The 26791-nt window shown below is 44.5% G+C and overlaps 1 protein-coding gene across 1 annotated transcript in view; it reads right to left on the reverse strand.

Moving 5' to 3' along the window:
* CLIC4 (chloride intracellular channel 4) overlaps window positions 1-26791 on the reverse strand; it is a 60323-nt gene that overhangs the window by 19367 nt on the left and 14165 nt on the right. Inside the window, exon 2 of the mRNA XM_056846694.1 lies at window positions 5551-5660. Within this exon, the coding sequence (XP_056702672.1) occupies window positions 5551-5660 (110 nt within the window). The remainder of the gene's footprint in view (window positions 1-5550; window positions 5661-26791) is intronic.

Here is a 26791-nt window from a genome sequence, read left to right on the forward strand (position 1 = left end):
CGAAGAGCAATTCCAATGCAGTCCCAAGTAGGACTTCTGATACAAAAATTAAAACTTGTCTTTCGCTAAGTTTTCCAAAGCCAAGCATATATGGCATTCACCACAGAGATGCAGAGGGATGAGACGCACCATTCTGCTTCCCTAGAGAATCATGGCGCAACCGTGACTTCCAGTTTAATGCTGAAGTTCAGACTGTGTTCGCAACTATGCACCCACACAGCAAAGCCACGCCCAGGCACCCTTACAGATAACTTTAGTGCTGTTGGGGAGAACATGCATGTGGAAAAGCTGGAAATCCCAGGGAGGAATGACAGCAGAACTCAGATGACTGTACTTACATTTCCCATCACGTCAGCATGGGATGGTCACATTGTGGAATAGAAGAGGCTGCTGCCAAAAGAAGGAAGCAATGTACCCACCTTGTAAACTAGAACCAAGTACCGTATTTTTCGCTCCATAAGACGCACTTTTTTCCTCCTCAAAAGTGAGGGGAAATGTAGGTGCGTCTTATGGAGTGAATGTGCGTCTTATGGACCCTAGCCCAGTCCATAAGACGCACATTCTAGCTTGGAAGGAAGGTGGGCGGGGCACACAGAGCCGGCTGGGCACGCCAGAATGACGCGGGCCAGCGTTCCCCGCCCCGACGGCCAGCTGGGAGGCAGGCGGGCCCGCTCTGTGCGCCCTCCCCCCCTGCCTCCCAGCTGGCCGTCGGGGCAGGGAACACCGGCTCGCATCGTTCTGGCGCGCCCAGCTCTGTGCACCCCACGCGCCAGAACGACGCGAGTTGGCGTTCCCCGCCCCAACAACCAGCTGGGAGGCGGGGGGCGCACAGAGCGGGCCTGCCCTTCTCCCAGCTGGCCTTCGGGGCGGGGAACGCCAGCTCGCATTGTTCTGCCGCGCCCAGCTCTGTGCGCCCCGCCCGCCAGAATGACACGAGCCGGCGTTCCCCGCCCCAACGGCCAGCTGGGAGGCGGGGGGGCGCACAGAGCAGCTGGGAGCGCCAGAACAACATGAGCCAGCGTTCCCTGCCCCGACGGCCAGCTGGGGGGGGGGCGTCTTATGGTCCGGTGCGTCTAATGGAGCAAAAAATATGGCAGTAGTAAAAAAATCTGTAGTAAGCCTGCTTGATAGCCTGCCTACACATACTAGTACAAGCTATTCATGCCCATAAGAGCATGTAAGAGCAGCCCTGTTGGATCAAGCCCGTAGTCCATGTAGCCTAACATCCATTTCCCAAAGGGGCCAATCAGCCACCCCAGAAGGTCCATAGCAGAAGATCAAAAGCCAAAGTGCCTTCTTGCTGCTGCCTCCAGCTACAGGCATTCAGGAGGTACACTGCCTCTGAACATGGAGATCATGGAGTCATCGTGTCTAACCACGGCTGACGGATCTATCTCTCCATGAGTCCAGCCCCATTTTAAAGCCAGTAGCAGAAAATTCCTCAAGGTAATTAACACATCATTTAAAGCAGTACTATTAGCCAGCGTGGTGTAGTGGTTAAGAGCAGTGATTTGGAGCAGTGGACTCTGATCTGGAGAACCGGGCTTGATTCCCCACTCCTCCACATGAGCAGCGGAGGCTAATCTGGTGAACTGGGTTTGTTTCTCCACTCCTCCACATGAAGTCATCTGGGTGACCTTGGCTAGTCACAGTTCTCTCTGAACTCTCTCAGCCCCACCTACCTCACAGGGTGTCTGTTGTGGGGAGGGGAAGGGAAGGTGATTGTAAGCCAGTTTAATTCTTTCTTAAGTGGTCAGCATATAAAAATCAACTCTTCTTCTTCTATTAAAAAGTAATTCTTACCACACACACAAACATACCCCAACCAACCCACACATATGAGATGCCAAGTTTTGAACCCAGGACCCTCTGCGTGTAAAGTAGCTCTATGACTGAGGAATGGCCTCTTTCAGACACATCACTCACCTGAAAAAGCCACCTTCATCCAATTAAATAAAAGAAAGATTCCTCAGCTAGAGACCAGTCTTACTCACTGCAGGGAATGGCTACTTAGAGGCCTGTGTTATACCCCCATGGTTGTAACACACACGCACACCCCTGTTTCAACAGAACTTCCACCCACACTGCAAATGGTTCAGCTGCATCCCAGAAACATGGGCATGGCGAAAGCCACATTACAACCAGGGAACTCCCAGAGCTTCTGTGCCAAGAGTGGGAGGAAATTTACATCCCTTTTTCCTTGTAAGTGATGTGAACAACAGTACCTTACATTTCTGGTCTTCTTATCCTCCAAGCAGTTCAGGGAAGAGGAGGAGGAAGAGTGGTTTCTATATGCCAACTTTCTCTACCACTTAAGGAAGAATCAAACCGGCTTGCAATCACCTTCCCTTCCTCTCCCCCACCGTGTGAGGTAGGTGAGGCAGAGAGAGTGAGACTAGCCCAAAGCCACCCAGCTGGCTTCATGTGGAGGAATGGGGAAACCAACCCAGTTCTCCAGATCAGAGTCCACGGCTCCAAACCACCACTCTTAACCACTACACCATGCTGGCATACACGATCTTATCCTGTTGTACACTCACAATAGCCTTGCAAGGTAGATCCAGCTGAGACGTGGAGATTTATTCAATGTTACCCGATGAGCTACAGTGAACATGGATCTCTAGGTCCATTGCCTACACTTTATCCATGACTACATGACGCTGGCTTCAAGGTGAGAAATTCAAACTAGGAGAATTATTTCCAATTTCTAGGGAAGGGAGAGAGGAGGACTTTTCAGGCACAGGTATCAAATAGTTAGACGCATGGGCAATCAAGCCCCTGGGATCCACGCCACCCCCCCCCCCAGCCCTGATTAAGGTAAGCCTAACAGAGACATGGCCAAAAGGGGACAGAAGCAAGTTCTGAGTGTCTGGGGTGGAGGCCGTTTTGCCTGAAGGAGACCAGCTACAGCAGTGAATCACGGAACATTGCTATAAATATGCCAGTCGAAAGAGTATCCGTCTCTGCCAGCCTGGCAAGGGGGCAGCAGCACTAGCTGCATGTCATCATGGTGTGTGTCACCTGGGATTTTGTAAGACTCCCTGGACATACGCCCAGAGAATAGCCTAATCATAGGTGTTTCTTTTGTTTTGTTTTTTAACTATGGGACAGACGCCGAAACTAGTGGAGGGTGAGATCCTCCAGGCTCAATTTAAACAGGTATGAGTTCACTGAAACTTGGGTCTAGCCCACTTTAGGCCCAGGAGAGCTTGCTTGCCTTAACCTTCACCCGCAGTCTGTCGTGGTGCAGGCGAGGAGCGAGGGCTGTAAGTTGTAAGCGTAGTCTGGGGAACAGTCCAAGGTCATTCACAGTGAAGGCAGAGTCCGAGATATCAATACAGGCAAGGGATGTCCAAGGTGTTAGTCAGAGCCAGTCCAAGAAGTCAGGGTACCAGGAATCCAAAGGACAGCAGGGAAACAAGGCCTGTATACCAGGAGGTTGGTGACAAGTTGCTTGCACAACAGCCAAGCCTAACTGATGGCTTAAATCCCTTCCCCTGCTGCTGTAGCAGAGCCAGCTGATGCTGATGAGGCTGAGTTCACAGGTGGTGCTTCAGCCCTGCTCTTCCTCATCACTGCTACTGGGGAGGTTCCTGTGTAAAGCCTTCAGCCTAACACTCTGCCGTCTCTGCTGCATTGCCAGACGAACCTGTTTTCTTTTCTGCTCCAGTGGCCTTGGCGAGGCCTCTGGAGACACTGCATGTTGAAAGGTGTCAGATCCAACTGGAGTCCTTGAGCTGGCAGACTGCAGGCATGGCGAGTCATCTCCTGACTTTGGTTGAACCTCTATTCTGGCCTCTACTTCCTCTTCGTCAGAGGAGGTCTCTGCAGGCTGACTCTCTGCAGGCTGACTCATGACACAGTCCCCTACTGCTCTCCCACCCAAGTCTATTTGGATGGCTTCTGTTAGGCTGGCATGCAGCACCCAGCACTACTGGGAAAACATGGGAAATGGGAGACCCCATGGTACCCAGCTGGCTTAAAGGAGGCCACAACCACTGTTCTTTCCCACTGCAGTCACATACACTTGCAGGGAAAAGGTGCAATCGCAGCAGAAAGGAACTGCAGAAGGCCAAACCACTCTCACCTTTCCAAGAGGTTTGAGCTCTGGGACCTTGGAATGGAGGATTCCATTTCTAAACCCCTCCAATTATAAATTTTGGAGGAGGAGGAGAAAGAGGAGGAGGAGATGGAGGAGGAGTTGGGTTTTATATGCCAACTTTCTCTACCACTTAAGAATCAAACCGGCTTACAATCACCTTCCCCTCCCCACAACAGACACCCTGTGAGGTAGGTGGGGCTGAGAGAGCTCTAAGAGAACTGTGACTAACCCAAGGTCACCCTTCATGTGGAGGAACGGGTAATCGAACCCAGGTTCTCCAGATCTGAGTCCACCGCTCATGTGGAGGAGTGGGGAATCAAACCTGGTTCTCCAGATTAATGTCCACCGCTCCAAACCACCACTCTTAACCAGCTCACCACACTGGCTGGAAGCATTACTAAGGCAGCAGTCAGCAGGTTAGACCAAAGGCTTTCAAACTTCCTACCTTCAGGGAATTCCCTCTCCACTGATTTGACCGCTGAAGCAACATCATGCATTAGAAAGGATATGAGAAACCAAGAGTGTTCTGGGCACAGGGGAACACTGGGCTTGGCCGTCACCCTGTGTGAACCGAGGAGGCCTTCCAATGCACCAAACAAATAGTAGCTGCACACTGCAGGGTAAGGTTGGCAGGAGACAACAAGCTGCCTTTCAAGGGATCTCTGTCAGACATCGCTGCCAGAGGACCCTCCCCATAAGCTTCAGAAGAACCCAAGAACACCACTGGATTAGACTTTTACGAAAGAGGATATTAAAAAAATCAAAACACAAACTTGCCCTCAATTCCCAGAGAAACTCAATTCTGCAGCCCTGCTCCTGTCAACAAAAGAAGTCTTAATTCCTGCACACAAGTTGCATTCCAGAACAGGAAAAAGAATGAAGCCTCTGTCTTTAGTGACTGTAGAGAGGCAGAAAACATATGAGCACTCAGTGGGGGGGGGGGGGAGAGCTGGCATGCCCCCATTAACTCCATGAATATTTTTGTTTGTGTCCATGGCTACGGACAGAAACTGGACTGGAAATACCCTCTTGTTCGCAAATAACTATATTTAACAAGACTTCGCTAAGGAAAGCTCCTGCCACAGAACCGTAAATCTGTAAGATTAACTTTTTTCCCTGCACTCCACAAAGCACTCGCTTATGAATTTTTGTACTGGTAGGAACCTGGCGGATTTTGAAGTCCAGCAACTGATCCTTGCCAACTAACGTGATTACTCGAGTCCCGTCAACAAAGCTCCACCAACAGTGCATAGCGGAACAAAAAAGTCATATGATACAAATTCACATCCCAGTGTAATGTATATTTAGCTGAGCTGCAGCAAAAGCGTCTGAATAAGCAGCCACACTGGTTCCACTCCCCTCCTTCACCCCCCAACCACCAGGGCACAACTAGAATCCGGACAACTAGATACGGAGGAAGAGGTCTCATGAAATTGCACTTATCCTACCTTTTCAAGTCGACTGTCGTAACACTAAACACCACGCCCTTGAGCCAAAGGATCATGAAGAGTCTCTGAGAAAAAGGGCAGTTTCCTATGCTTTCTCCATCGCTGCCAGCCTGCAGAAAAAGAAGAAAAAGCCATTAGTAAGAGTGATGGTTAAGAACGGTGGTTTGGAGCGGTGGACTCTAATCTGGAGAACCAGGTTTGATTCCCCACTCCTCCACATGAGCGGTGGACGATAACCTGGTGAATTGGGTTGGTTTCCCCACTCCTCCCCATGAAACCAGCTGGGTGACCTTGGGCTAGTCACAGCTCTCTCAACCCCACCTACCTCACAGGATGTCTGTTGTGGGGAGGGGAAGGGAAGGTGATTGTAAGCTGGTTTGATTCTCCTTTAAGCGGTAGAGAAAGTCACCATATAAAAACCAACTCTTCTTCTTCTGGACCATATGTGCAGATCTATCTTCTAACTTGTTACTAGAAGCTCCCCTCAAATCTTCCCAAATGAGCAGGTGACTATTCTAACCCATTTTTCCCGCATAAAAGTTTTAAAAAATGCGTAATGGTCCTTCTTCTGCAAGAGAAGGACCTAGAAAATTAGCACTCCTCTGAAAAATAAAAGAATTACCCTGGGTAGTGTCAATTCAGTAAACAGGACAGTAAAACCCATATTGCCAGGGTGTGCCAGAGTAAATAAACTACAGCTGGCTCACCAAAAGCAGCCCAAGATGGCTGTTTAACACTAACAAAATAAGTTATCCACACAAACTTTGAGACAGGGCTGTACAGCGTGTGATGCAAATCAAACCTACCAAGGGTTCAGCGCATCTCTTGTTTTAGTGGTCTGTGTGGCACAAAAATGTGGCGGGGGTGTGTGTCAAGCACCTGCTAGCCCCCCAGACAGGGCTTGTGGGCTGCATAGGCCCTGCTCTCAAAAAACTTAGTGGCCATTTATGCAGGGTCGATTTTGATGCTCGCTCAAAGCTCTTTTTTAAAATCCAACTTTTAAAATAACTAATCACGGTCCCGATGCAAGAGGATAAAGTCAAACAAATTCCATCACCCCCCCTCATCTGCTCCTTCATTTGCATAGTCATTAGCGATTGTCATTTGCATAGCTAGGCTGCTGCTATGATTCTTCATGATTCCTTCAGTGAATGTTTCGATGCGGGGCGGAGCAAATACAAAAGGTCATAGAATCATAGAGTTGGAAGGTACCACCAGGGTCATCTAGTCCAACCCCCTGCACAATGCAGGAATTTCACAACTACCTCCCCCACACACCCCCAGTGACCCCTACTCCATGCCCAGAAGATGGCCAAGATGCCCCTCCCTCTCATAGTTGTGTTAAAGGGGCTCTTAAGAAATGTGAAGCAGGTATGCAGCTGGAGTCTGGAATGAGGGTTCAGCACTTCAGCCTGGAAAGCGCTGCTAATTACCAAGCATTTGCCAGTGACAAAAATTCTGTAAATAGCTATTGAACTGCATCCAGCATGAGACCCAGAGACTTCCTTGCCTAGGTTTGTGCCATGGAAAGCCATTCATCTTTCAAATCAAAGCACCTATACTGTGTAGCAATGTCACGGCCCTCCCTGACACAGCTAGTTCAATTCCTGGAAGTGACAAGATTGCCCTTTTTGGTATAGCCTTATCATGCAATACAGAGACATATCAGGGCTGTGTGGCTTCAGCCGTGCACTTGCTTGGCCCAAAACTGCCTTTCTTTTGGACTGAATGATGACATTTTGTATGCATTCGGCTCAACTTCATACAAGGAGATGTATTGTTTGGGTGAGCCAATTGCTACCAGTGGAGAAATTCGAAAGTAATTTAAAGAAACATAAAAGATATTCTAGTAGCAAATTCAACAGAAGCGGGCAGTGGCTGGAAAAAGTTACCAGGGCTGTAACCTAACAATTCCCACGTCACAAGACCACAGGGCCATAAGAGATGCAAAAATCTAATCCAAACCCTCCATGCATTTAGGCAGATGGATACTCTTCTATAAACTACCAACTGTAAAACAGCCACTGTCAAGACTACATAGTATGGTACAACGGTTAGTTTAGACCAATTCAAATTTTCATTTTACCAAGAACTCATTATGTGATCTTTGGCCAGCCATTTTCTCAGACTAACCAATCTTAAGGAGCTATTCAAAAGATAACTTTGCTGGTGGGGGAGCACCTTTTACTCTGCTCTTATCTTCTTGGATGGAAGGCGGGATAACATTCTAAATACATAATTACAATTGTCACAATCAAACGCACAGTAGGCATAAACCAGCAGTTTCATATCTGACACATTTATACAATGAACAGAGCAATTCAGCAAGACAATTATCAGAACTTCAAGTCAATAATGTTGATCTGTCTTTCTTGGGGGGGGGAGTCAAAGCATATTAGGAAGGCCAAATGCTTTCAAATCTCTGCAAAGTCTGACCAGAACCCAAGGTATTTTGAACAGACCCAAATTAGCAGCTCCAGGAAGACCTTGGCCACTGAGACTGTACCCCAACTCAAGCAAACACACTGAGAAAAATGGCCACCCACATAATAGACATCTCTCTCAAGAGTATCCTCCTGCGGTTGCCATTCTAACATTTTATCCTTGAAGCATTTTCAGTTCACATCATAAAACCAGTATAGTGGAAGCAAAAACCCAAAGGGTAAAGTTTAAGCACAGGTTAATAAAAACTCAGGAGCCCCGTAGCGCAGAGTGGTAAGCTGCAGTACTGCAGTCCAAGCTCTGCTCATGACCGGAGTTCAATCCCATCAGAAATTGGTTTCAGGTAGCCGGCTCAAGGTTGACTCAGCCTTCCATCCTTCCGAGGTCGGTAAAATGAGTACCCAGCTTGCTGGGGTAAAGGGAAGATGACTGAGGAAGGCACTGGCAAACCATCCCGTAAACATAGTCTGCCTAGTAAACGTCGGGATCTGATGTCACCCCATGGGTCAGGAATGACCTGGTGCTTGCACAGGGGACCTTTACCTTTAACAAAAACACACGCCCAAGGTTTTTTTTAAAGCTTTAACCTGATGCCAAATTCAGCAGCCTCAGCCAACCAGTTCTAGAAAGGGTTTTCCAGTAGGGTTGCCAACCACCAATATTAGCTGGAGATCTCCTGCTATTACAATTAATCTCTAGCCAATGGAGATCAGTTCACCTAGAGAAAATGGTTGCTCTGGCAATTGGACTCGATGGCCTTGAAGGCCCTCCCCTCCCCAATCCCCACCTTCCTCAGGCTCCACCCTAAAAATCTCCCGCCAATGGCTGAGGGACCTGAAAATCCTATTTTCCAGAGTCTGGACATAACAAAGAAAAGATGAAAAGACAGTGACAGAACCAGGTTTCCAAAGGTGATTGTGGCACAGATTCCTATAGGAACAGTTTTAAACACCCGGGCTTCTTGGCCGCCAAGGGATCTAAAGGCAAGAACCAGGATTTTGACTGTGGCCAGAAGTCAATCAGCAGCTCTTCCCACACTAGCAGGACGATGTTCCCTATAACTTGTTTAGCGGTCTTGTTACTGCATTTTATGCTTATCTATCTCAGAAGACCATGTGGTACTGTGGTTAATCCCAAGACACTAAGTTTCTCAGGAAGTACCTTGCCTTTCCTGATCCAGGACAGAAAAAAAGGGCTGCTCCCCCTCCCAAAGGTAAAATACAATTTAAGCCATAGTCATGCTAGGAAAAGTTGAGGGCAGCAGGAAAAGAGGAAGACCCAACAAGAGATGGATTGACTCAATAAAGGAAGCCACAGCCCTCAATTGGCAAGATCTGAGCAAGGCTGTCAAAGATAGGACATTTTGGAGGACACTGATTCATAGGGTCGCCACGAGTCGGACTTCACACACAAATAGCTTGCACTTGCAAGGTATTGGCAAATGTTTCATTACCAAGAGCATAACAGTACATCTCTATCTAGATGAGCTGAGTTTACATAACAGAACATCTCTATCCAGATGAGCTGAAGTTTGCATAACAGAGCATCTCTATCTAGATGAGCTGAAGTTTGCATAACAGAGCATCTCTATCTAGATGAGCTGAAGCAGTAAGCAAAAGCCTGAATTTCAAAATTCAGCATTTAGAATGCAAGCTGCATATGGCAGCTTGGGAAGGTGTGCAACTCAACACATAAAAGATCACCTGCTCACGCCATCTGGCTTCGGTGTTACTTTTAAAACTTATTACTTCTCCCAGTCACCTGTGTGTGTGTGTATTAAGTGCCATCAAGTCGCTTCCGACTCATGGCGACCCTATGAATGAAAGTCCTCCAAAATGTGCTATCTTTGACATCCTTGCTCAGATCTTGCAAACTGAGGACCGTGGCTTCCTTTATTGAGTCAGTCTATCTCTTGTTGGGTCTTCCTCTTTTCCTGCTGCCCTCAACTTTTCGTATTATGACGGTCTTTTCCAGTGACTCTTGTCATCTCATGATGTGACCAAAATACAACAGCCTCAGTTTAGTCATTTTAGCTTCTAGGGTCAATTCGGTCTTGATTTGATCTATAACCCACTGGTTTGTTATTTTGACGGTCCACAGTATCCATAACACTCTCCTCCAACACCTCATTTCAAAGGAATCTACTTTCTTCCTATCAGCTTTCTTCAATGTCCACCTTTCACACCCAAACATAGTAATAGGGAATACGATGGCATGAATTAATCTATTCTTGGTGGCCAGTGACACATCCTTACACGTCACCTATGAACTGGTAAACAGTGGCCCCTCATCAGCCTGATGAACTGAAGGTCTGCTGCTATGGATGTTCAGGTGGGAGAATCTCTACCTCAGCCAAGGCCACAATTAGGTGAGGATTCTACCTTCTTATAGCTCTATGATTCTACAACATTTGGTACAGCTCACGGAGATTCTTAAACAAGCCTTTACTGCAGCCTCAGCCTCAAAAGAAAGGGAGAGAAGCCTTACTGTTCTAGGAAAGCAGGAGAGAAAATAATTTTAACCCTAATTGCTTGCAGATGTAAAGCATTTCTGGAATTCAACATTTGTTAAGCAGACTAGTTCTGAGCAGCAAACTTCCAAAGCCGTTTTGTCCTACCCAAATGGCAGCTTTACCGGGTACAAACCCAGATCATCATTTGCCTCCAGTTTAACAGACAAGGCACTTTCCAAATATGTAGAAATGCCATCTCTTACCAAAACAGTAACTTAGATGCAAAATATAACCCGAACCTAGTTTTGGATAGAAGGCTTCCCTTCAAAAAGAAAAATAAATAAACATTGTGTATCCATGCAGTCTTTTCCATTGCTATTTCTCAAAGCATCCCAAAATATTCTGATCACACAGTGCAAAAAGAATGGCATAGGAATGCCAAGAAAATTCTGGCTTCGTTGCTCAAAAGGATTCTGTCAAGCAACTGCTTGCATTCAAGAGCCATTTTTTAAAAATTCGAAGTTGAAATACCAAAGTCTGCAACTACTGTAAGCTGCGCTAGTTTATCAGGAGGGCAGCAAGGAGGAAAAAGGGCTAGGGTTTTAGAGTAGGAGTAAAAGAATGTTAACATAAAATGAAGGGACCTGGAAGCTCAAGGGACACCCCGTAAGCGAGTTCTGCCAGTCTTCGAAGTCCTCAAAATAGTTAAACTGCACGTCACAAAGGTTTGCTTATAGCAAAAACAAGATCTTCACAGGTTTACAAAGACTTTCATGAGCAATTCTAAGGATTACATCACAGAACCCAAGAGAACTTTTCTTCTTACAGACCAATAATCCAATTTTCTAAAGTGCTTCACGTCTGAAGAGAGACATTTGCGCAGCTAGCCATGCATTGTAATAGTAAAGTGATTTTCTTATTTTGTATCTCAATACAGCAAGGAGGTCAGGCAGAAATACAAAACAAAAGTCTTTCCTACAATGTACAATAACTAAGAGCCAGCATGGTGTAGTGGTTAAGAGCAGCAGACTCTAATCTGTTGAACCAGGTTGGATTCCCTGCTCCTTCACATGAAGCCTGCTGGGTGACCTTGGGCCAGTCAGTTTCCTCCAACTTCTCCCAGCCCGCGTGGCAAACCACCTCCGAATGTCTCTTGCCTTGAAAACCCTTAAGGGGTCACCATAAGTCAGCTGTGACTTGACGGGGGGGGACCGCACACACGCACTATAACTAAGAGGAAGACAGACTTCCTGAAGAGAATATCCCCTCAAATGTGGGACTCTGCCATTTCTGTACTGTGCTTGCCCCCAAATTCTCTGAGAAAGACTCCAGTGAATGTGGTCATGTCCACAGCACTGGGTTATGCAGATGATCTTCTAGCAAGCCAGAGCTACCATGTAACTGGCAAAGCAACTAAAAAGCACCTTAATGGCATTTAAACTCAACTGCCAACAGGCAAAACCAAGAACTGTAAGTGGTGGTTCTAAGTATGTGTTGTTGTTTTCACAGGAGTTAATATATGGTGGATAGATTTGTTCGGATACGGCAGAAAATTTCCAGTCCTTGCCTGCCCATGAAGCTGTCCTTTGCCTTCAGCAAGTCCAGGGGAGGGCTGTGGCTCAGTGGCAGAGTGCCTGCTTGGCATGCACAAGGTCCCAGGTACAATCCCGTTAACAGAGAAGCCGGGGATTTCTGGTGGCAGGTGATAGGAAAGCTCTTTCTGTTCCCAAGAACTTGGAGAGCTGGTTTAAGTCAAACTAGACAATATGGCTACTCATTGTATCCTATTTGGGAACATTGTAAATTATTGAACTTGTCTGTGCAACCATGTACTGGAGAATATCCTTGTTTGGAAATCATAAGATATGAAATATTAATTCTACTTCTTTTCTTCATCCCTATGGGAGATTATTACCACTGGCTTTGAAAGCTTGCATTGAAACACGTGTACTTGTTAAGACTCAAACTAAACGGGACTGAGGAAGACTTGAAATGATCATATCCCTATTTACCTTTTCTTCTTTTGAAGACTTCCAAGCTGGATTGACTGTGACTTACTCTTTTGTAGACACTCACCTTTGGATTGATTGTTACTCTCTTGTAGACACTTACCTTGGATTGATAGTTACTGTATAATATTTGATGTTTGCTTATGCTTATTACAGTTTTTGAGTATTTGGCTATAGTGATTTGTTCTGTACTTATTTTCTAACCTTAGGTACTAGTACAGAGGTGTTAATCTTTGATTACTTAACTTCCAGGTAGTAGCTGGAGATCTGCTATTACAACTGATCTCCAGCCGATAAGAGATCAGTTCACCTGGAGAAAATGGTTGCTTCGGCAATTGGACCTGGAGAAAATGGTTGCTTTGGCAATTGATCTCTATGGCACTGAAGTCCCTCCCTTCCCCAAACCCCACCCTCCTCAGGCTCCATCCCAAAAACCTCCCACCGGTGGCAAAGAGGGACCTGGCAACCCTACAACTGATACTCTCTCACACTAATGAGGACATTCACTTTACTTTTACATTTACAGTGCCTGGAGTCCTTTTTAAAAATACACACACACAAGACTGAACATGAGAAGAAAAACACAAAATAAAAATACCAGGCATGCAAGAAAATTGTTTGGCAAGAGTTTTAACTGAGCACTCTTCAATGGTAGCCACTTATTGTTTCCGGTTGGTTGCCTTTCGTGAAATCCTTTGAGAAATCCATCTGTCTCAAGGAGGGATTACGAAGTAACAAACACAAAGCAATTGCTTAAAAATGTAACTCCTGAGAATGATACAGGAAAGCTGCAGAAAGCAGGATCCCTGCCAGCGTGATTAGGATGGAAGTAGCCAAAGGCAGGAACAGGATAGCCCAACAATAGAAATATGGGTTCAATTAGGGACTGACTGCTTCAACATACAACAGAAATGTGAGGCAAGCTTTGTGGAGCTGCAAGGCAGAACAAGCTAGTTGAGTTTAGAACCCACATTCTAGAAACAATCTCATGCATCCCCAGCTTCTTCAATGAAAAGAGAGGCAACAGAAGTCTTAGGAAATTCAGAAAATTGCATTTTCCTTAATGGGCTCTCCATAATGATGAGTTAATGAGATCAAAATATTTAGCATTTTCAATAAGCCAGGGAGGGAGTGCCAAGGCATCTTGACAAAAGGGTGGTGGAAAATATTTCTGAAATGCTGATAGCCTCTCTCTCTCTCATGCCAAAGCAGACAGCAGACTTGCACAGATTAAGAATTAACACTCATCAGCCAGCTGATCAAAGCACAGACCAGCCAGGCTAGTCACAGTTGCTAGATTCTGCATAAAAAGGCACGATCTTCATGTTTAGGGCATCTCTGCTAATAGGGTGTGTCAAGGCATGACCCTGCAAGCAGTTACGCAAGCGACAGTCTGGGTTATGTATATTTTCCATCCAGTTCAATTTCCCAAGGGACTGTCACCCAGAAATGGGGACAGATAGAAACAGCTACCCTGCCCTATGGAATTGTGGGACAATATAACCAGCAGGGCTTGCAACAATTTAGGGGGAAAGTCCTGCCCCTTTAACAGTAGGGTTGCCAGGTCCCTCTTTGCCACCAGCAGGAGGTTTTTGGGGCAGAGAATGAGGAGGGCAGGGTTTGGGGAAGGGAGGGACTTCAATGCCAAGGAGTCCAATGGCCAAAGCGGCCATTTTTCTCCAGGTGAAGTGATCACTATCGGATGGAGATCAGTTGTAATAGCAGGAGATCTCCAGCTAGTACCTGGAGGTTGCAATCCAAAAAGAAGGCACCTCTGTGCTAATACCGTAGGTTAGGAAAAATTGCACAAGTCTCCAAGTACAAAAGTATCAAAATGCTTATTGGTGTTTAAACATATGACATCTACAGAACACAGTGGGATACATAAACATAAATCTTAGAGAATATATACAATATATACACGTGTACGTTTGATGCAGTCTCTATGCAATTCAAATTGGTGTTGAAATCTTCTGGGTATATATCTCTTAATTGATCATCCAAAAGTCCATGAATGGTACAAAATTCCCCAAAAGATGCCTTTTTTTGGGGGGGAAAGATGGGGGACGGCTGTTTCAGATTCTTTTCTTCAGCCCCATTTAAAGTTCCATTTTCAGTTATGAAACAATCAATTATATATCACACACAGTATTCAGTTCCACGTAGGATACTCCTATAATTTGAGACGATGTGCAGAAATGGGCAACAGAAGTTTTTCGCAGAACAAAGGTAAGTAACATCCCACTGAGCCTCTGTTAAGGGGGCAAGACATTTTCCTCCAGATTGTTGGCAACCCTACACTCAAGCAAACAGGTACGGGGACGGAGAAGAGCCTACCATTTATGTCTTCTCTTCCCTCCCATGCCATTCCTATCTCCCACCAATATATTTTAAAAATTCAGCAGACAAAGAATAAAAGTGAAGTATAGAATGGGAAATAGAATTAAAGTATCAAGTATTGCTACAATAGCCCGGAAAGTAGTGGAAATATGGATAAAGGATTTAGGTAGATTATTGATTAAACAAATGCAGGAAATGCAGGAAATTCACAACTACCTCCCCCCTCACACCCCCAGTGACCCCTACTCCATGCCCAGAAGATGGCCAAGATGCCCTCCCTCTCAAGATCTGCCTAAGGTCACAGAACCAGCATTGACACGATTAATCCAAAACAAACTCCTTGAAAGATTGCTCACACTGTATGTATCTGAATGATTGAGATTGTTATGTTGGTTTGTTTTGGAATTTTTTTTAATAAAAATTATTTTTAAAATATATATATTTTTTAAATTGATTACTAACAATTAGTTGATGAGACTGTTTTCGCCAAGTCTGAATTCATCCAAAGAAAGCAGCTTTTCCAGGAGAGCGCTATTCAGTTCTTGAAAGCTGTCTACAGAGTTACATTAACCACATGCCCTGGCTGAAGTCAGTGATCCTTCCACGGCTTCAGCCCAAAACCACAACAGGTGTGTTTTCATAAGACTCTGCGTGATGCAGTCCGGAACAGTCAGCACCACAAATTGCTTTTGTAGCTTGTTTTTCATCCTTGCGAACTCAATAAAAAGGACTCGGGATGGTTTTTATTTCTTCTCTGCCATTTCCCCCTGAACCAGATTTGCAACTAGAATAGCAAAGCTGAGTTGTTGTTGTTTTTGTGGAGGGGATAAAATCAAAGGCCGCCATGGATTAGAATATGCACACCTCTACATGAATACATAAGCATTTATTAAGATTGAACTGCAAGTGTTTAGAAAAATCAGTCAACAGAAAATAAAGTTCTAAGAAAGCAATTTTAAGCAGGTGCACTCAGAATTGTGCTCAGGTCTTTTCAGTGGGCCTTACTCCCAGAATCTTTAGGATTGCACTGTAACGCTCTTCCAAATTCTCTGATGGACTCTAATCTGGAGAACTGGATTTGTTTTTCCACTCCTATGCATTAAGCCAGCTGGGTGACCTTGGGCTAGTCACAGCTCTCTCAGCCTCATCTACCTCACAGGGTGTCTGTTGTTGGGGAGGGGAAGGTGATTGTAAACCTGTTTGATACTTCCTTAAGTGGTAGAGAAAGTCAGCATATAAAAGCCAACTCTTCTTCTTCTATGCCTTGTTGGCCCTCCAGAGTAACTGGTTAGCAACTGTGTAAGACAGGATACTGGACTTGATGGACCACTGGTCTGATCCAGCAAGGCTGCTCTTATGTTCTAGCAAAGTAGGCAATCAATTTGACTAGAAACTGTTGCTACTTAATTTTACCTCTAAACCTTTTCTGTTCACTCGTACTCTGCATACTTTTTTGGACTCAACTGACACCAACAAGACTGGCTGGCAAGTTTGCTATTTAAAGTGGGACAACGGGCGCCATATTCCAATTTTCAGTTTTACAGCCAGCGTTCTACAACCAAGCTTCCAAGAGAGAGGAGGGAGGGGCTGTGGCTCAGTTTGTAGAGCATCTGCTTGGCATGCAGAAGGCCCCAGGTTCAATCCCCGGCATCTCCAGTTAAAGGGACTAGGCAAGTAGGTGATGTGAAAGACCTCTGCCTGAGACCCTGGAGAGCCACTGCCAGTCTGAGCAGACAATACTGACTTTGATGGACCAAGGGTTTGATTCAGTATAAGGCAGCTTCATGTGTTCATGAACTGTTTCCATCTCACTTACTTCGGTCCACCAAATGTTTAAAAGGGCAAGAGTGAAAAGTTCATGACAGATGAGGTCACTACTGCTAAAAGCCTTTTTTTAAAAAAACGCTTCTCTGCAGAAATACACAAGATGGAAGCTGAAGGTCATGGGGCCCAGCTTTTGCAGAACAGCAGCAGAGTCAACTGGAGCACCAGAGAAATCGCCTACCAAGTTTCAGCTTCTGCAAATCCAACTTTCTCCTAAGTTACTCCTTTTCTTTGGGTTCCAAATTTAAAATGAGAACTCCCAGTACCAGAAGCAGTAGCTAATTCAGTCACATTCTTAAGCTTATGTCAAACATATTGCTTGGCCAAAACAGCCAACATTATCAGGATCGAATTAGACTTTACACATGCAGATATGCGTATCATTGCCCTTTTTACTTTAAGCAGGAAAAGCCACTCCTGGAGGGATGAATCAGATCTAAGAGAGAGCAAAGGGAAGGAGACCCTTTCCTCTCCACAGAAAACCATCTCCCCCTCCCTGTGATTTTTGTGATCTCTGTCAGTTTGGACCAGATAAACAGCTGGTCGGGGGGAAAACCCCAGATCCCTTTCTACTTCTCTAATCCCAAATGCCCCACAAGAAATGCCTTTTTCTAAAGGAGACCAGAGTGATATTACACATGCTTCATTTCAGTCCAGCTTGGCCTTAGATACTCATGACATGAAATGCAGAAGCCCTACTATTTCACCACCTTTTCTTCATTATGTGATGCACTCATGTGTGTGTTAAGTGCCAGCAAGTCACTTCTGACTTATGGTGACTCTATAAATTAATGACTTCCAAAACATCCTATCATTAACAGCCTTGCTCAGGTCTTGCAAACTGAGGGTTGTGGCTTCCTTGATTGAGTCCATCAATCTCATGTTGGGTCTTCCTCTTTTCTTCCTGACTTCAACTTTTCCTAGCATTATTGTCTTTCCAGTGGCTCTTGTCTTCTCATAATGTGACCAAAGCATAATATCCTCTAATTAATTTAGCGTTGAGGGAGAGTTCAGGCTTGATTTGATTTAGAACCCACACATTTGTCTTTTTGGTGCTCCACAGTATCTGTAAAAATCTCCTCCAACACAACATTTCAAAGGAACCCACATTCCTTGAACAATTTCAATTTTGCTCATCGTCGACCTTAAATTCCCCAGTAGTAGTTACTTTTGTCTTCTTGATGTTCAGCTGTAATCCTGCTTTGGCACTTTCTGCTTTAACCTTCATCAGGAGTCGTTTCAAGTCTTCACTATTTTCTGCCAGTAATGGGATATCATCTGCATATCACAAATTGTTAATGTTCCTTCCACCATTTTTCCCTCCACCTTCACCTAATTCTAATCCAGTTTTCCTTATGATATGTTCTGCATAAAGATTGAAGAGATAGGGAGATAAAATACATCCTTGTCTGATACCTTTGCCAACTGGAAACCATTCTGTTTCTCCATATTCTGTCCTAGCAGTAGCCTTTTGTACAGAGTACAGGTTGTGCATCAAAACAAATCAGAGGTTATGTACTGTGTACATTTTAAAAGACATCTTGTTAAACAGATATTCCACCAGAAATGGTGAAGAGTTATTATTAGTTATGTGTAAGCTCATTCCCTTAATTCTGTTTGCTCCATCTCCTGCCATAGCTATTCTGTGGCTGCAGCCACCCACCCTATGTCAGAATTCCAAAGGTGCCCACAAGCTGGAAAAAGGATGGAACCCCTAGTTCCATACATTTGTCTGATTAAGTGCAGAAGATAATGTATATTGGTTCCCACAGAAATGCACATGTTTTATTTTTAAAAACACACACACAACCAGTAACTCAGTGTTTTGCAGAACATAGCTATCCTAGTGAGAACCAGCAGAACAAAGAAGAATGCATTACCAGTTAGAAATATGGAACCAGTTCCATCAATACATGTAGGTATGGCATGCAGATTTATTCAAAAAAAGTAGCCTACATCTCCTCTGAACCCCCCACTCCCAATTTCATTGATGTCTGGCAAACTACGCTTAAACAAAGGCTTGCTCTGGCCATCTGTAAGGTAAGGGCAGATTTAGTACCAAAAAGACAACCTTAACTGTTTTCTTGTTGAATCTGAGTGGACTGTGTCTACTTGATTGTAATGGCCTTCGGCTAGATACAATAAATCTGTAGCTAGAACCACAACAATACAGGAATGACGACACACGGCAAGTGCATACATTAATGAAGAACAAAGGGACTTTATGTAAAGCAAAACAAAAAAAGTCTAAATCCACACAAACACATACAGAATCCATTGCCATTGGTAGGCCTGTGCTTGTAATGATTGGTTATCAGGTCTTTAAAAGTTAATCAAATAGGAGGAGACAGAGACAGACAGACAGACAGAGGGGGGAGGGGAAAGATGGCATTTTTGTGACAAAATATTGATTCAGTTGCTGTGTTCACATATGAAAGTCATCAGGGTAGCATACTCCCACCTGCCTCCTAAACCAGGATTAAACCATGCTTTGGAGGCCCAAAAGCAAACCACAGTTTGAGACCAAGGTGAAACCACAAAAAAGCATGGAAGAGGTTCATTTCTAAGCTACAAAAAGGAAGGAGGTGAGGAAGGAACACTCAGAGACCCGAGGATTTCAAGATGTCATTTTCTGTAACACCAAGCTATGGTTTGTTATGTGTGAATGCAATCAGTGAGGGGAAATATTATCAATTTTAACACAGCAGAGGGGGGCTTAAAGTGGTCGTTTCCCTGCAATGAAAGCACTAGCCCAAGGGAAGCTCTCACATGGTAGACAATTAAATAAAGTAAAGGTAGTCCCCTGTGCAAGCACCGGATCATTTCTGACCCATGGGGTGATGTCACATCCCGACGTTTACTAGGCAGACTATGTTTATGGGTTGGTTTGCCATTAGACAATTAATAGCTGCACAATTAAAATACTGTAGTTGTTCAGAATCTCTTGAGTATTCAGCATCGTACCTCGGGGAAAAGGCTGGATTACTGTACTGTTTCTGAAGTCCTTTCAAAGCAAAGCACTATACAATAAAGTCAAAATTAAAGATTAGCCCTGTGGGCATTCGTACTATCTAAACTCCACAGGTCATGGCTGCCAACTCTGATTTGGTAAACGTTTGAAGAACGAGATGTAAGTGCACAGTAATTTCTTTGGTGGACCGAGATATATCATCTTCGGGAGCAAAACAAAGACACTGAAACACATGGAACCGCCAGCTATCTTCCTGCAAATCCGGCAGGATGGCTCACCCCATTTAGGGTCCACCCAGACCGTATCTTCGGTAGGACACCACTCACCAACTCTGATCTGGGAGACCCTGACTTGAATTCATGCAGGCTTGAAGCTCACTGGGTGGCTTCGACTCTCTCTCGAGGTCATAGCAAATATAAACATATCACAACTTAAACAAGCAATGGAAGAATCTACCATCGTGCCAGAAATGCTGCAGTCCCTCCGGAGTCGATCTGGGCCTGTCATGTTTAAGGGGGTGGTATTTATTTTGCTATCATAAACTAGGTTCTTGTACTCCAGTACGATTGTTGTCGACAGCCCCTCTGTCTCGCCAAGCTCAAGATAAAGCATTGCAGTATTTGAAGAGGGAAGATTACAAAAAATGGTTGCCAGCAGGCCTGTTTGTTCTATACTTTAAAAACATGCTTGGGATTCAATGCTATGTATGGGGGGGGGGAGCAGAGCTAAAGAGCTATTGTCCAAGTACTTTGCTCTTCTGTGTTAGTAACCACAGTACAGTATGTGCTTTGGCAGCAGCACAAGAACCCCTACCCCCCCCCCCCAAGCTTTCACCTGGCCTCACTGCAAAAAAACAAGACAAGCTTTCAAATCCATACTAAAACAACAGCGGCTAACCCTTCCAGCTTCTTCAAATTTTGAAATACAAAGCAAATTATACTCCTGGCACTCAGCTTTTATTCCTATGGCATCACAGCTCTTCCAAAGAGATATTTCTACTGGAAACATTTTACAATTTAGATTAAGCAAAGAAACACACATATACCAGATTTCACATAAAAAGTCGATTTACAGCTCTTAGGAAAAGCTATTACACACAGGCTAACTCAGTCATGTTCTTCTAAGTTTCGAATTAAAGAAACAAAGAAAAAAAAGAGATGGGTAGTTAAAAGCAGGCTTCAAAGCAGCAGAAGAAGAGTTGGTTTTTATATGCCAACTTTCTCTTCCACTTAAGAAAGAATCAAACTAGTTTATAATCACCTTCTCTTCCCCTCCCCACAACAGACACCCTGTGAGGTAGGTGGGTCTGAAAGAGTTCGGAGAGAACTGTGACTAGCCCAAGGTCACCCAGCTGGCTTCATGTGCAGGAGTGGGGAAACCAACCCAGTTCACCAGATTAGAGTCTGCCGCTCATGTGAAAGAATGGAGAATCGAACCCAGTTCTCCAGATTAGAGTCCACCGCTCCAAACCACCACTCTTAACCACTACACCACGCTGGATACAGGTACAAAACTGAATTTCAATACAGCCTACAGATTCTCAAACATTATAGGCATCATATATATTTGCTAACCCAGGTTATAGTTTCCAGACTATAGTTGCTCAGAGACCAACTCAGAAGTAAAATTACTTTACACACGCACAGTATGATATAGTGGACAGCTCCTTGGGATTTGGAATATGTAGCTCTGTACAGAATTCTGTACACGTTCCTTTTGTGTGTCCGGCATTGGTTGCTGGTCAAATCAATTCTGGAGATTTTTATAATACCTCACAGTACATCCAGGGGAGAAAAAGCTAAAGCAAGCCCCTAGTTGTGTGACCAGCACTTGCGCAAACGATATATATGCACGTTAGCAAGAAACCCATGATCTTAGCACTCTTGTAATGGCTTAAAAGTTAAGAAAATAACAGCCTGGGAGAACTTATGAAATTGTATGAAATGGGAAAAGGAAAGTTTTGCTCAGGAGCAAACTTGGCCCGGCTGCTGCTTGCTATCCGGTCCAATCCATTTCACTTATCTCAGCTAGCAAAGGACTGGGAAACGGCTACAGTCAGGAAATCTGAGTGAGCAGGTTCTTCTCCATCCAGGCTCAGCTATCACCCCAACCCAGGGTTGCCAGGTCCCTCTTCACCACTGGCGGGAGGTTTCTGGGGCAGAGCCTGAGGAGGGCGGAGTTTGGGGAGGGGAGGGACTTCAATGCCATAGAGTCCAATTGCCAAAGCAGCCAATTTCCTCCAGGGAAACTGATCTCTATCGCCTGGAGATCAGTTGTCATAGTGGGAGATCTCCAGCTAGTACCTGGAGGTTGGCAACCCCAGCCCAACCCCACTACATTTGTAAAGTTACCAGTGGGTTAACAATGCTGGATGAATACTAGTTCTACAGTAGCTGGGTTCTAGATTCTGGTAGACTCCAAGTTCGAATCCCCACTCTGCAGGTTGATCTTGGGCCAGTCACACATTCACAGTCTAACCTACCTCAGAGGGTTGTTGTGAGGATAAAGTGGAGGAGAGGAGGCCACTTTGGGTCCCCACTGGTAAGAAAAGCGCAGTATAATTTTTTTAGATAGACATGTCTTTTTAAAAGTACTCAGCCCAGATTTCACCCTGTATACAGCCATGAAGATCACCAGCCATGAAAATCAGAAAGTCAGCCTATCAACTTCACACGTTTTACTTCACAATGAAAACCTGCAGGGTAAGAACCGTGGTCTTTTGTACGTCCATATCAGTCGCTTTACCTCAAACTTGTATTTTTAGCAAAATCCATTCCCTGTAAAAGCTACTAACCTTTAAAAAAATCACCGCAAAGTACAGAACAAAAACTCTTTAATACAGTCGGCAAGAAAAAAAAATTAGAACTATAGGAGGAAAGAACTTGAAGGCTATCCAGTAGCAATGACTGATCTCATTGCCCTCATGAAAATCCACAGATGTTACTTCACTTACAGTCCTATATTTAGTTTATGCCTAATATGGATGTCAAGCCCAGATCAGGCAGTTACTTCCTTTCTCCGAGTAAAGAAACCTCCTGGCCCTTTGTTTAGCCAACAATGCAAGGATTAAATGATGCCTTTAGAGAACAGCACTGCACAAACCTGTAATTACCAGGGAGTTTTATTCTTAGCATAAACAAGTAACTTTGGAAGTGAGGAAATTGGAAGCTTTACAAGATATTTTAAGAATGGTATATTAATTCAACTCCTCTGAATTAGTGGTCAGGACTTAGAAGCATTACAGGCTACCTGGATGTGGCTAAGGAAGTTAAATTTCTAGGTCAGAATTTGGGCAGAGTTCCTGAATGAAAACAGGATTAACTTGGGTTACCTTAGTAAATCATAAAGTCGCTGACTTAGGAAGCTGGCTCTCATCATACTTGTGAGAAACCAAGAGAAATCATTTTCAAAAATAAAAAAACGCATTCATAGTTATCATTCTAGTAGGAGGGCAATTAGAACTAGCAACATAAAATCGTGCATATTTAAAACGTGTATCCCACTTTGTGGCTTACAGAAGGTCCCTCGGGGAAGCTAAAAGACCTTGAAAGCAAACAATTAAAAACCAACAGAGGTACTGTAAAAAAACAAAACTAAATATGCATGAAAGCACAAAGCAAAATGAAAGCCCCAACCAAATTCAGCGAGCTAGAAGGATCCGATAGCAGCTATTAAGGGCTTGTTGGAAACCCCTTTTAACAGCTGAGCTGCAGTGGCCTTTACTGTTTTAGATTGCTACTCCTTTATATTAGATAGTAGAATCATAGCGTTGGAAGGGACCACTAGGGTCATCTAGTCCAACCCCCTGCACAATGCAGGAAATTCACAACTACCTCCCCCCCACACACATCCAGTGACCCCTATTACATGCCCAGAAGATGGCCAAGGTGCCCTCCCTTCTCATGATCTGCCTAAGGTCATAGAATCAGCACTGCTGACAGATGACCATCTAGCCTCTTCTTAAAAATCTCCAGGGAAGGAGAGCTCACCACCTCCCGAGGAAATGTTTTTATGTTACTGTATTCATCTACTATCTGATTTTTTAAACAAATTCACTGGCCTGCATCCAGTGACACAGTTGCAAAGACTTAAGGGCATTTCCAACTCCACAAGGAAGGAGGGGAAGCAATTTCCACCAATTCCCCCCTCCCAGTTCAGATGCCCACTTGGGTCCCTCATGCTGTTCCTGGGGGTGTACTAATCCCCACTCCAAGGGGGGGGGATCCAAAGAGCACTCAGTGAGCAGCAGAAGGGAGGGGAAGTAGGAAAGTATCACTGCGGGACCAGCTCCCACGAGAGGATCTTATTGGACATAAGCCACTATTTTTGTTGCCTTTTTAAAAATTCTATTTTTATCCTAACTATTGCTATCCTTAGTTTCAGCGCTGCTATTTTAATCTTTTCATTACTGGTGTTACTGTTTTAGTATTTTGGGGGGGTGAGTTCCCTGGAAAGCCTTAGCTGAGAGAGTAGCACAGAAACAATAGGCAGGTCAGCAATCCCAAAAAGCAGTTTTATATTACAATAGGAAACGTCACACGGAAAGGTGCATGGCCAGTTTTCCCTGAGGGAATGAATCCACTGCCTTCGTACCAAGTTTGAAAAGAGCCCTAAACCCATGTGGCCAGTCAACTCATTTCTACTAGAAGCAGCAGAAAAGGAGAGACCTTCGTAGGTTCACATGGAGGTAGCTGCATTCCAATCCAAACAGTATTAAGAACATAAGAAAGGCCCTGCTGGATCAGACCAAGGCCCATCAAGTCCAGCAGTCTGTTCACACAGTGGCCAACCAGGTGCCTATGTGTGTGTGTGTGAAGTGCCGTCAAGTCGCAGCCGACTTATGGTGACCCCTTTTTTGGGTTTTCATGGCAAGAGACTAACAGAGGTGGTTTGCCAGTGCCTTCCTCTGCACAGCATCCCTGGTATTCCTTGGTGGTCTCCCATCCAAATACTAACCAGGGCTGACCCTGCTTAGCTTCTGAGATCTGACGTGATCAGGCTAGCCTGGGCCATCCAGGTCAGGGCCCAGGTGCCTATAGGAAGCCCACAAACAAGACGACTGCAGCAGCACCATCCTGCCTGTGTTTCGCAGTACCTAATATATTCTGCATGCTACTCTGATCCTGGAGAGAATATGTATGCATCATAACTAGTATCCATTTTTACTAGTAGCCATGAATAGCCCTCTCCTCCATGAGCATGTCCACTCCCTTCTTCAAGCCTTCCAAGTCGGCAGCCATCACCATATCATGGGGCAGGGAGTTCCACAATTTAACTATGTATTGTGTAAAGAAATATTTCCTTTTATCAGTTTTGAACCTCTCACCCTCCATTGTCATATTACCAAAGCTGATGTTCTCAGAGCTCACTAAAGAAGTTTGAGAACATGAAGACAGCCATGTAGAAGACTGAGAAGAAGGTAAAACAAAGATATGCATACTGCTTATAACTCGTGTTCAAATTTATCAAAACTGATGCTGTTTCTCAGGAAGTTATGACACTACATTAATACAGTAAAAGCAGAAGAAAAGAGTAGGAGTCCAGTAGCACCTTAAAGACTAACAACAAATTCTGACAGGGGTATGAGCTTTCGTGAGCCACAGTTCACTTCTTCAGATACAGCTAGATATAGCAAAAGCATGACCCAAAGTGAAGAATATTTCAATCCCCATTCAAGTGTTGAAATCAAAAACCCAAGCTTACCTTTGGACTTGATCATGATTGGTGTGCACTATATTTAACAGGATCACCTTTCCCCAACATGCCAATTGCAACCTTTCTTGAACAAAACATTTGGCTACCGTAATACATCTCATTAGCCTCCCCTAGTGCAGCAACCATGTTCTGAAGGCTTAACGGTATTTAAATTTTCTTAAGCAACAGTGATTTGCAATTCCACCACAGGCCACCACCCACCCCCCGAACATGTTTCTGGCAAACATTCTTCCAGCGTCACAATTATCATCTGATGGTGACAGATTAATCTATTTGCTGTCAGTTAAGGACCCGTATATTTCCCAAAGAATGGCACTGTATGGCCTGGCAGCCAACAAAATCAGGGCGAAGAAAACCATGAAAGGTGGTAAAGCTGGATAGAGCCGCATGGACGTATTTTAATTTTTGTATTTTTTTAATGGTTCTGGTTTTGTATATTTTAACCTGTTGCTATACTGTTTTAGATTGTAATGGCCTACGGCCTTATACAATAATCTTGACTTGAGACTTGAGCATGCCTGCTTCAGAAAACTTAAAGACACATACATTTCTTAGCTCTGTAGTTAGATACAAGCCACTATATGGGGTTACCTTTGAAGAACGTTCTGCAAATACAGTTGGGTGGAAAGGCTGTGGCACCATCCGCATAGGACTGCCAAATCAATGACCTTCTCCGCAACAGCAGCCTTCCTATGGGACTCCCTGCCTCGGGAGGACCACTTGACCACCTCTCACCCCGCATGCAGGAAGGTAATTTCAACCTTCCTCTGCAAGAATAGCCCTGCTGTATCAGACCAGGCCAAAGGCCTTCCCTTGACGTTGCACTGGTGTTCAGAGGTTGGCTCTTTAGAATGGCTTCTTCCCCTTAACCGCTTAAACAGACACCACCCTAATTGACTATTGGAGTTTTGGCCTAAGTTGCCATTTAATTTATTTTAACTGGACACTGTCTGGTTTTCCTATAGTTTTGGCAGATATTTTATGATTGATCTGCTTCAGGAGGCCACATGTTTCAACAGGGAAGTGGAATACAAGCAGCGACACACACCACCACTGTTGAAGCTAAATATATACACCTCTATTATGCAAAGTTCACTTTATTATGCAAAGTTCACTGCTGCCCTATGGCTCATTACCATTATTTCCAATTTAAATTTCCAAAATACGCCCTCAGCACTGAACAAGTTGCTGCTGCAGCTGCCTTATTACCAAGTCTGAACATTGGTCTATCAAGCTCAGCATTGCCTACTCTCAACTGGCAGCAGCTCTCGGAGCTCTCAATCAAAGAATGTCTTTAACTGGATATGACAGAGGTAGAACTTGGGACGTTCTGTATGCAACACACCTTCGAGTGCACATTACCCTCATTTTAAGTCATGTTCATGCACAGTTATATTGGAGTGTCTGCACAAGACCATTATGAATAGAAGTAAACACAACCTTTCTATAATGTTCTTTCTATCTTCAAAGCATTTCAAAAACAAATTG

The sequence above is a fragment of the Euleptes europaea genome, chromosome 3 (genome assembly GCF_029931775.1).
Source record: "Euleptes europaea isolate rEulEur1 chromosome 3, rEulEur1.hap1, whole genome shotgun sequence".
Classification (NCBI taxonomy): domain Eukaryota; kingdom Metazoa; phylum Chordata; class Lepidosauria; order Squamata; family Sphaerodactylidae; genus Euleptes; species Euleptes europaea.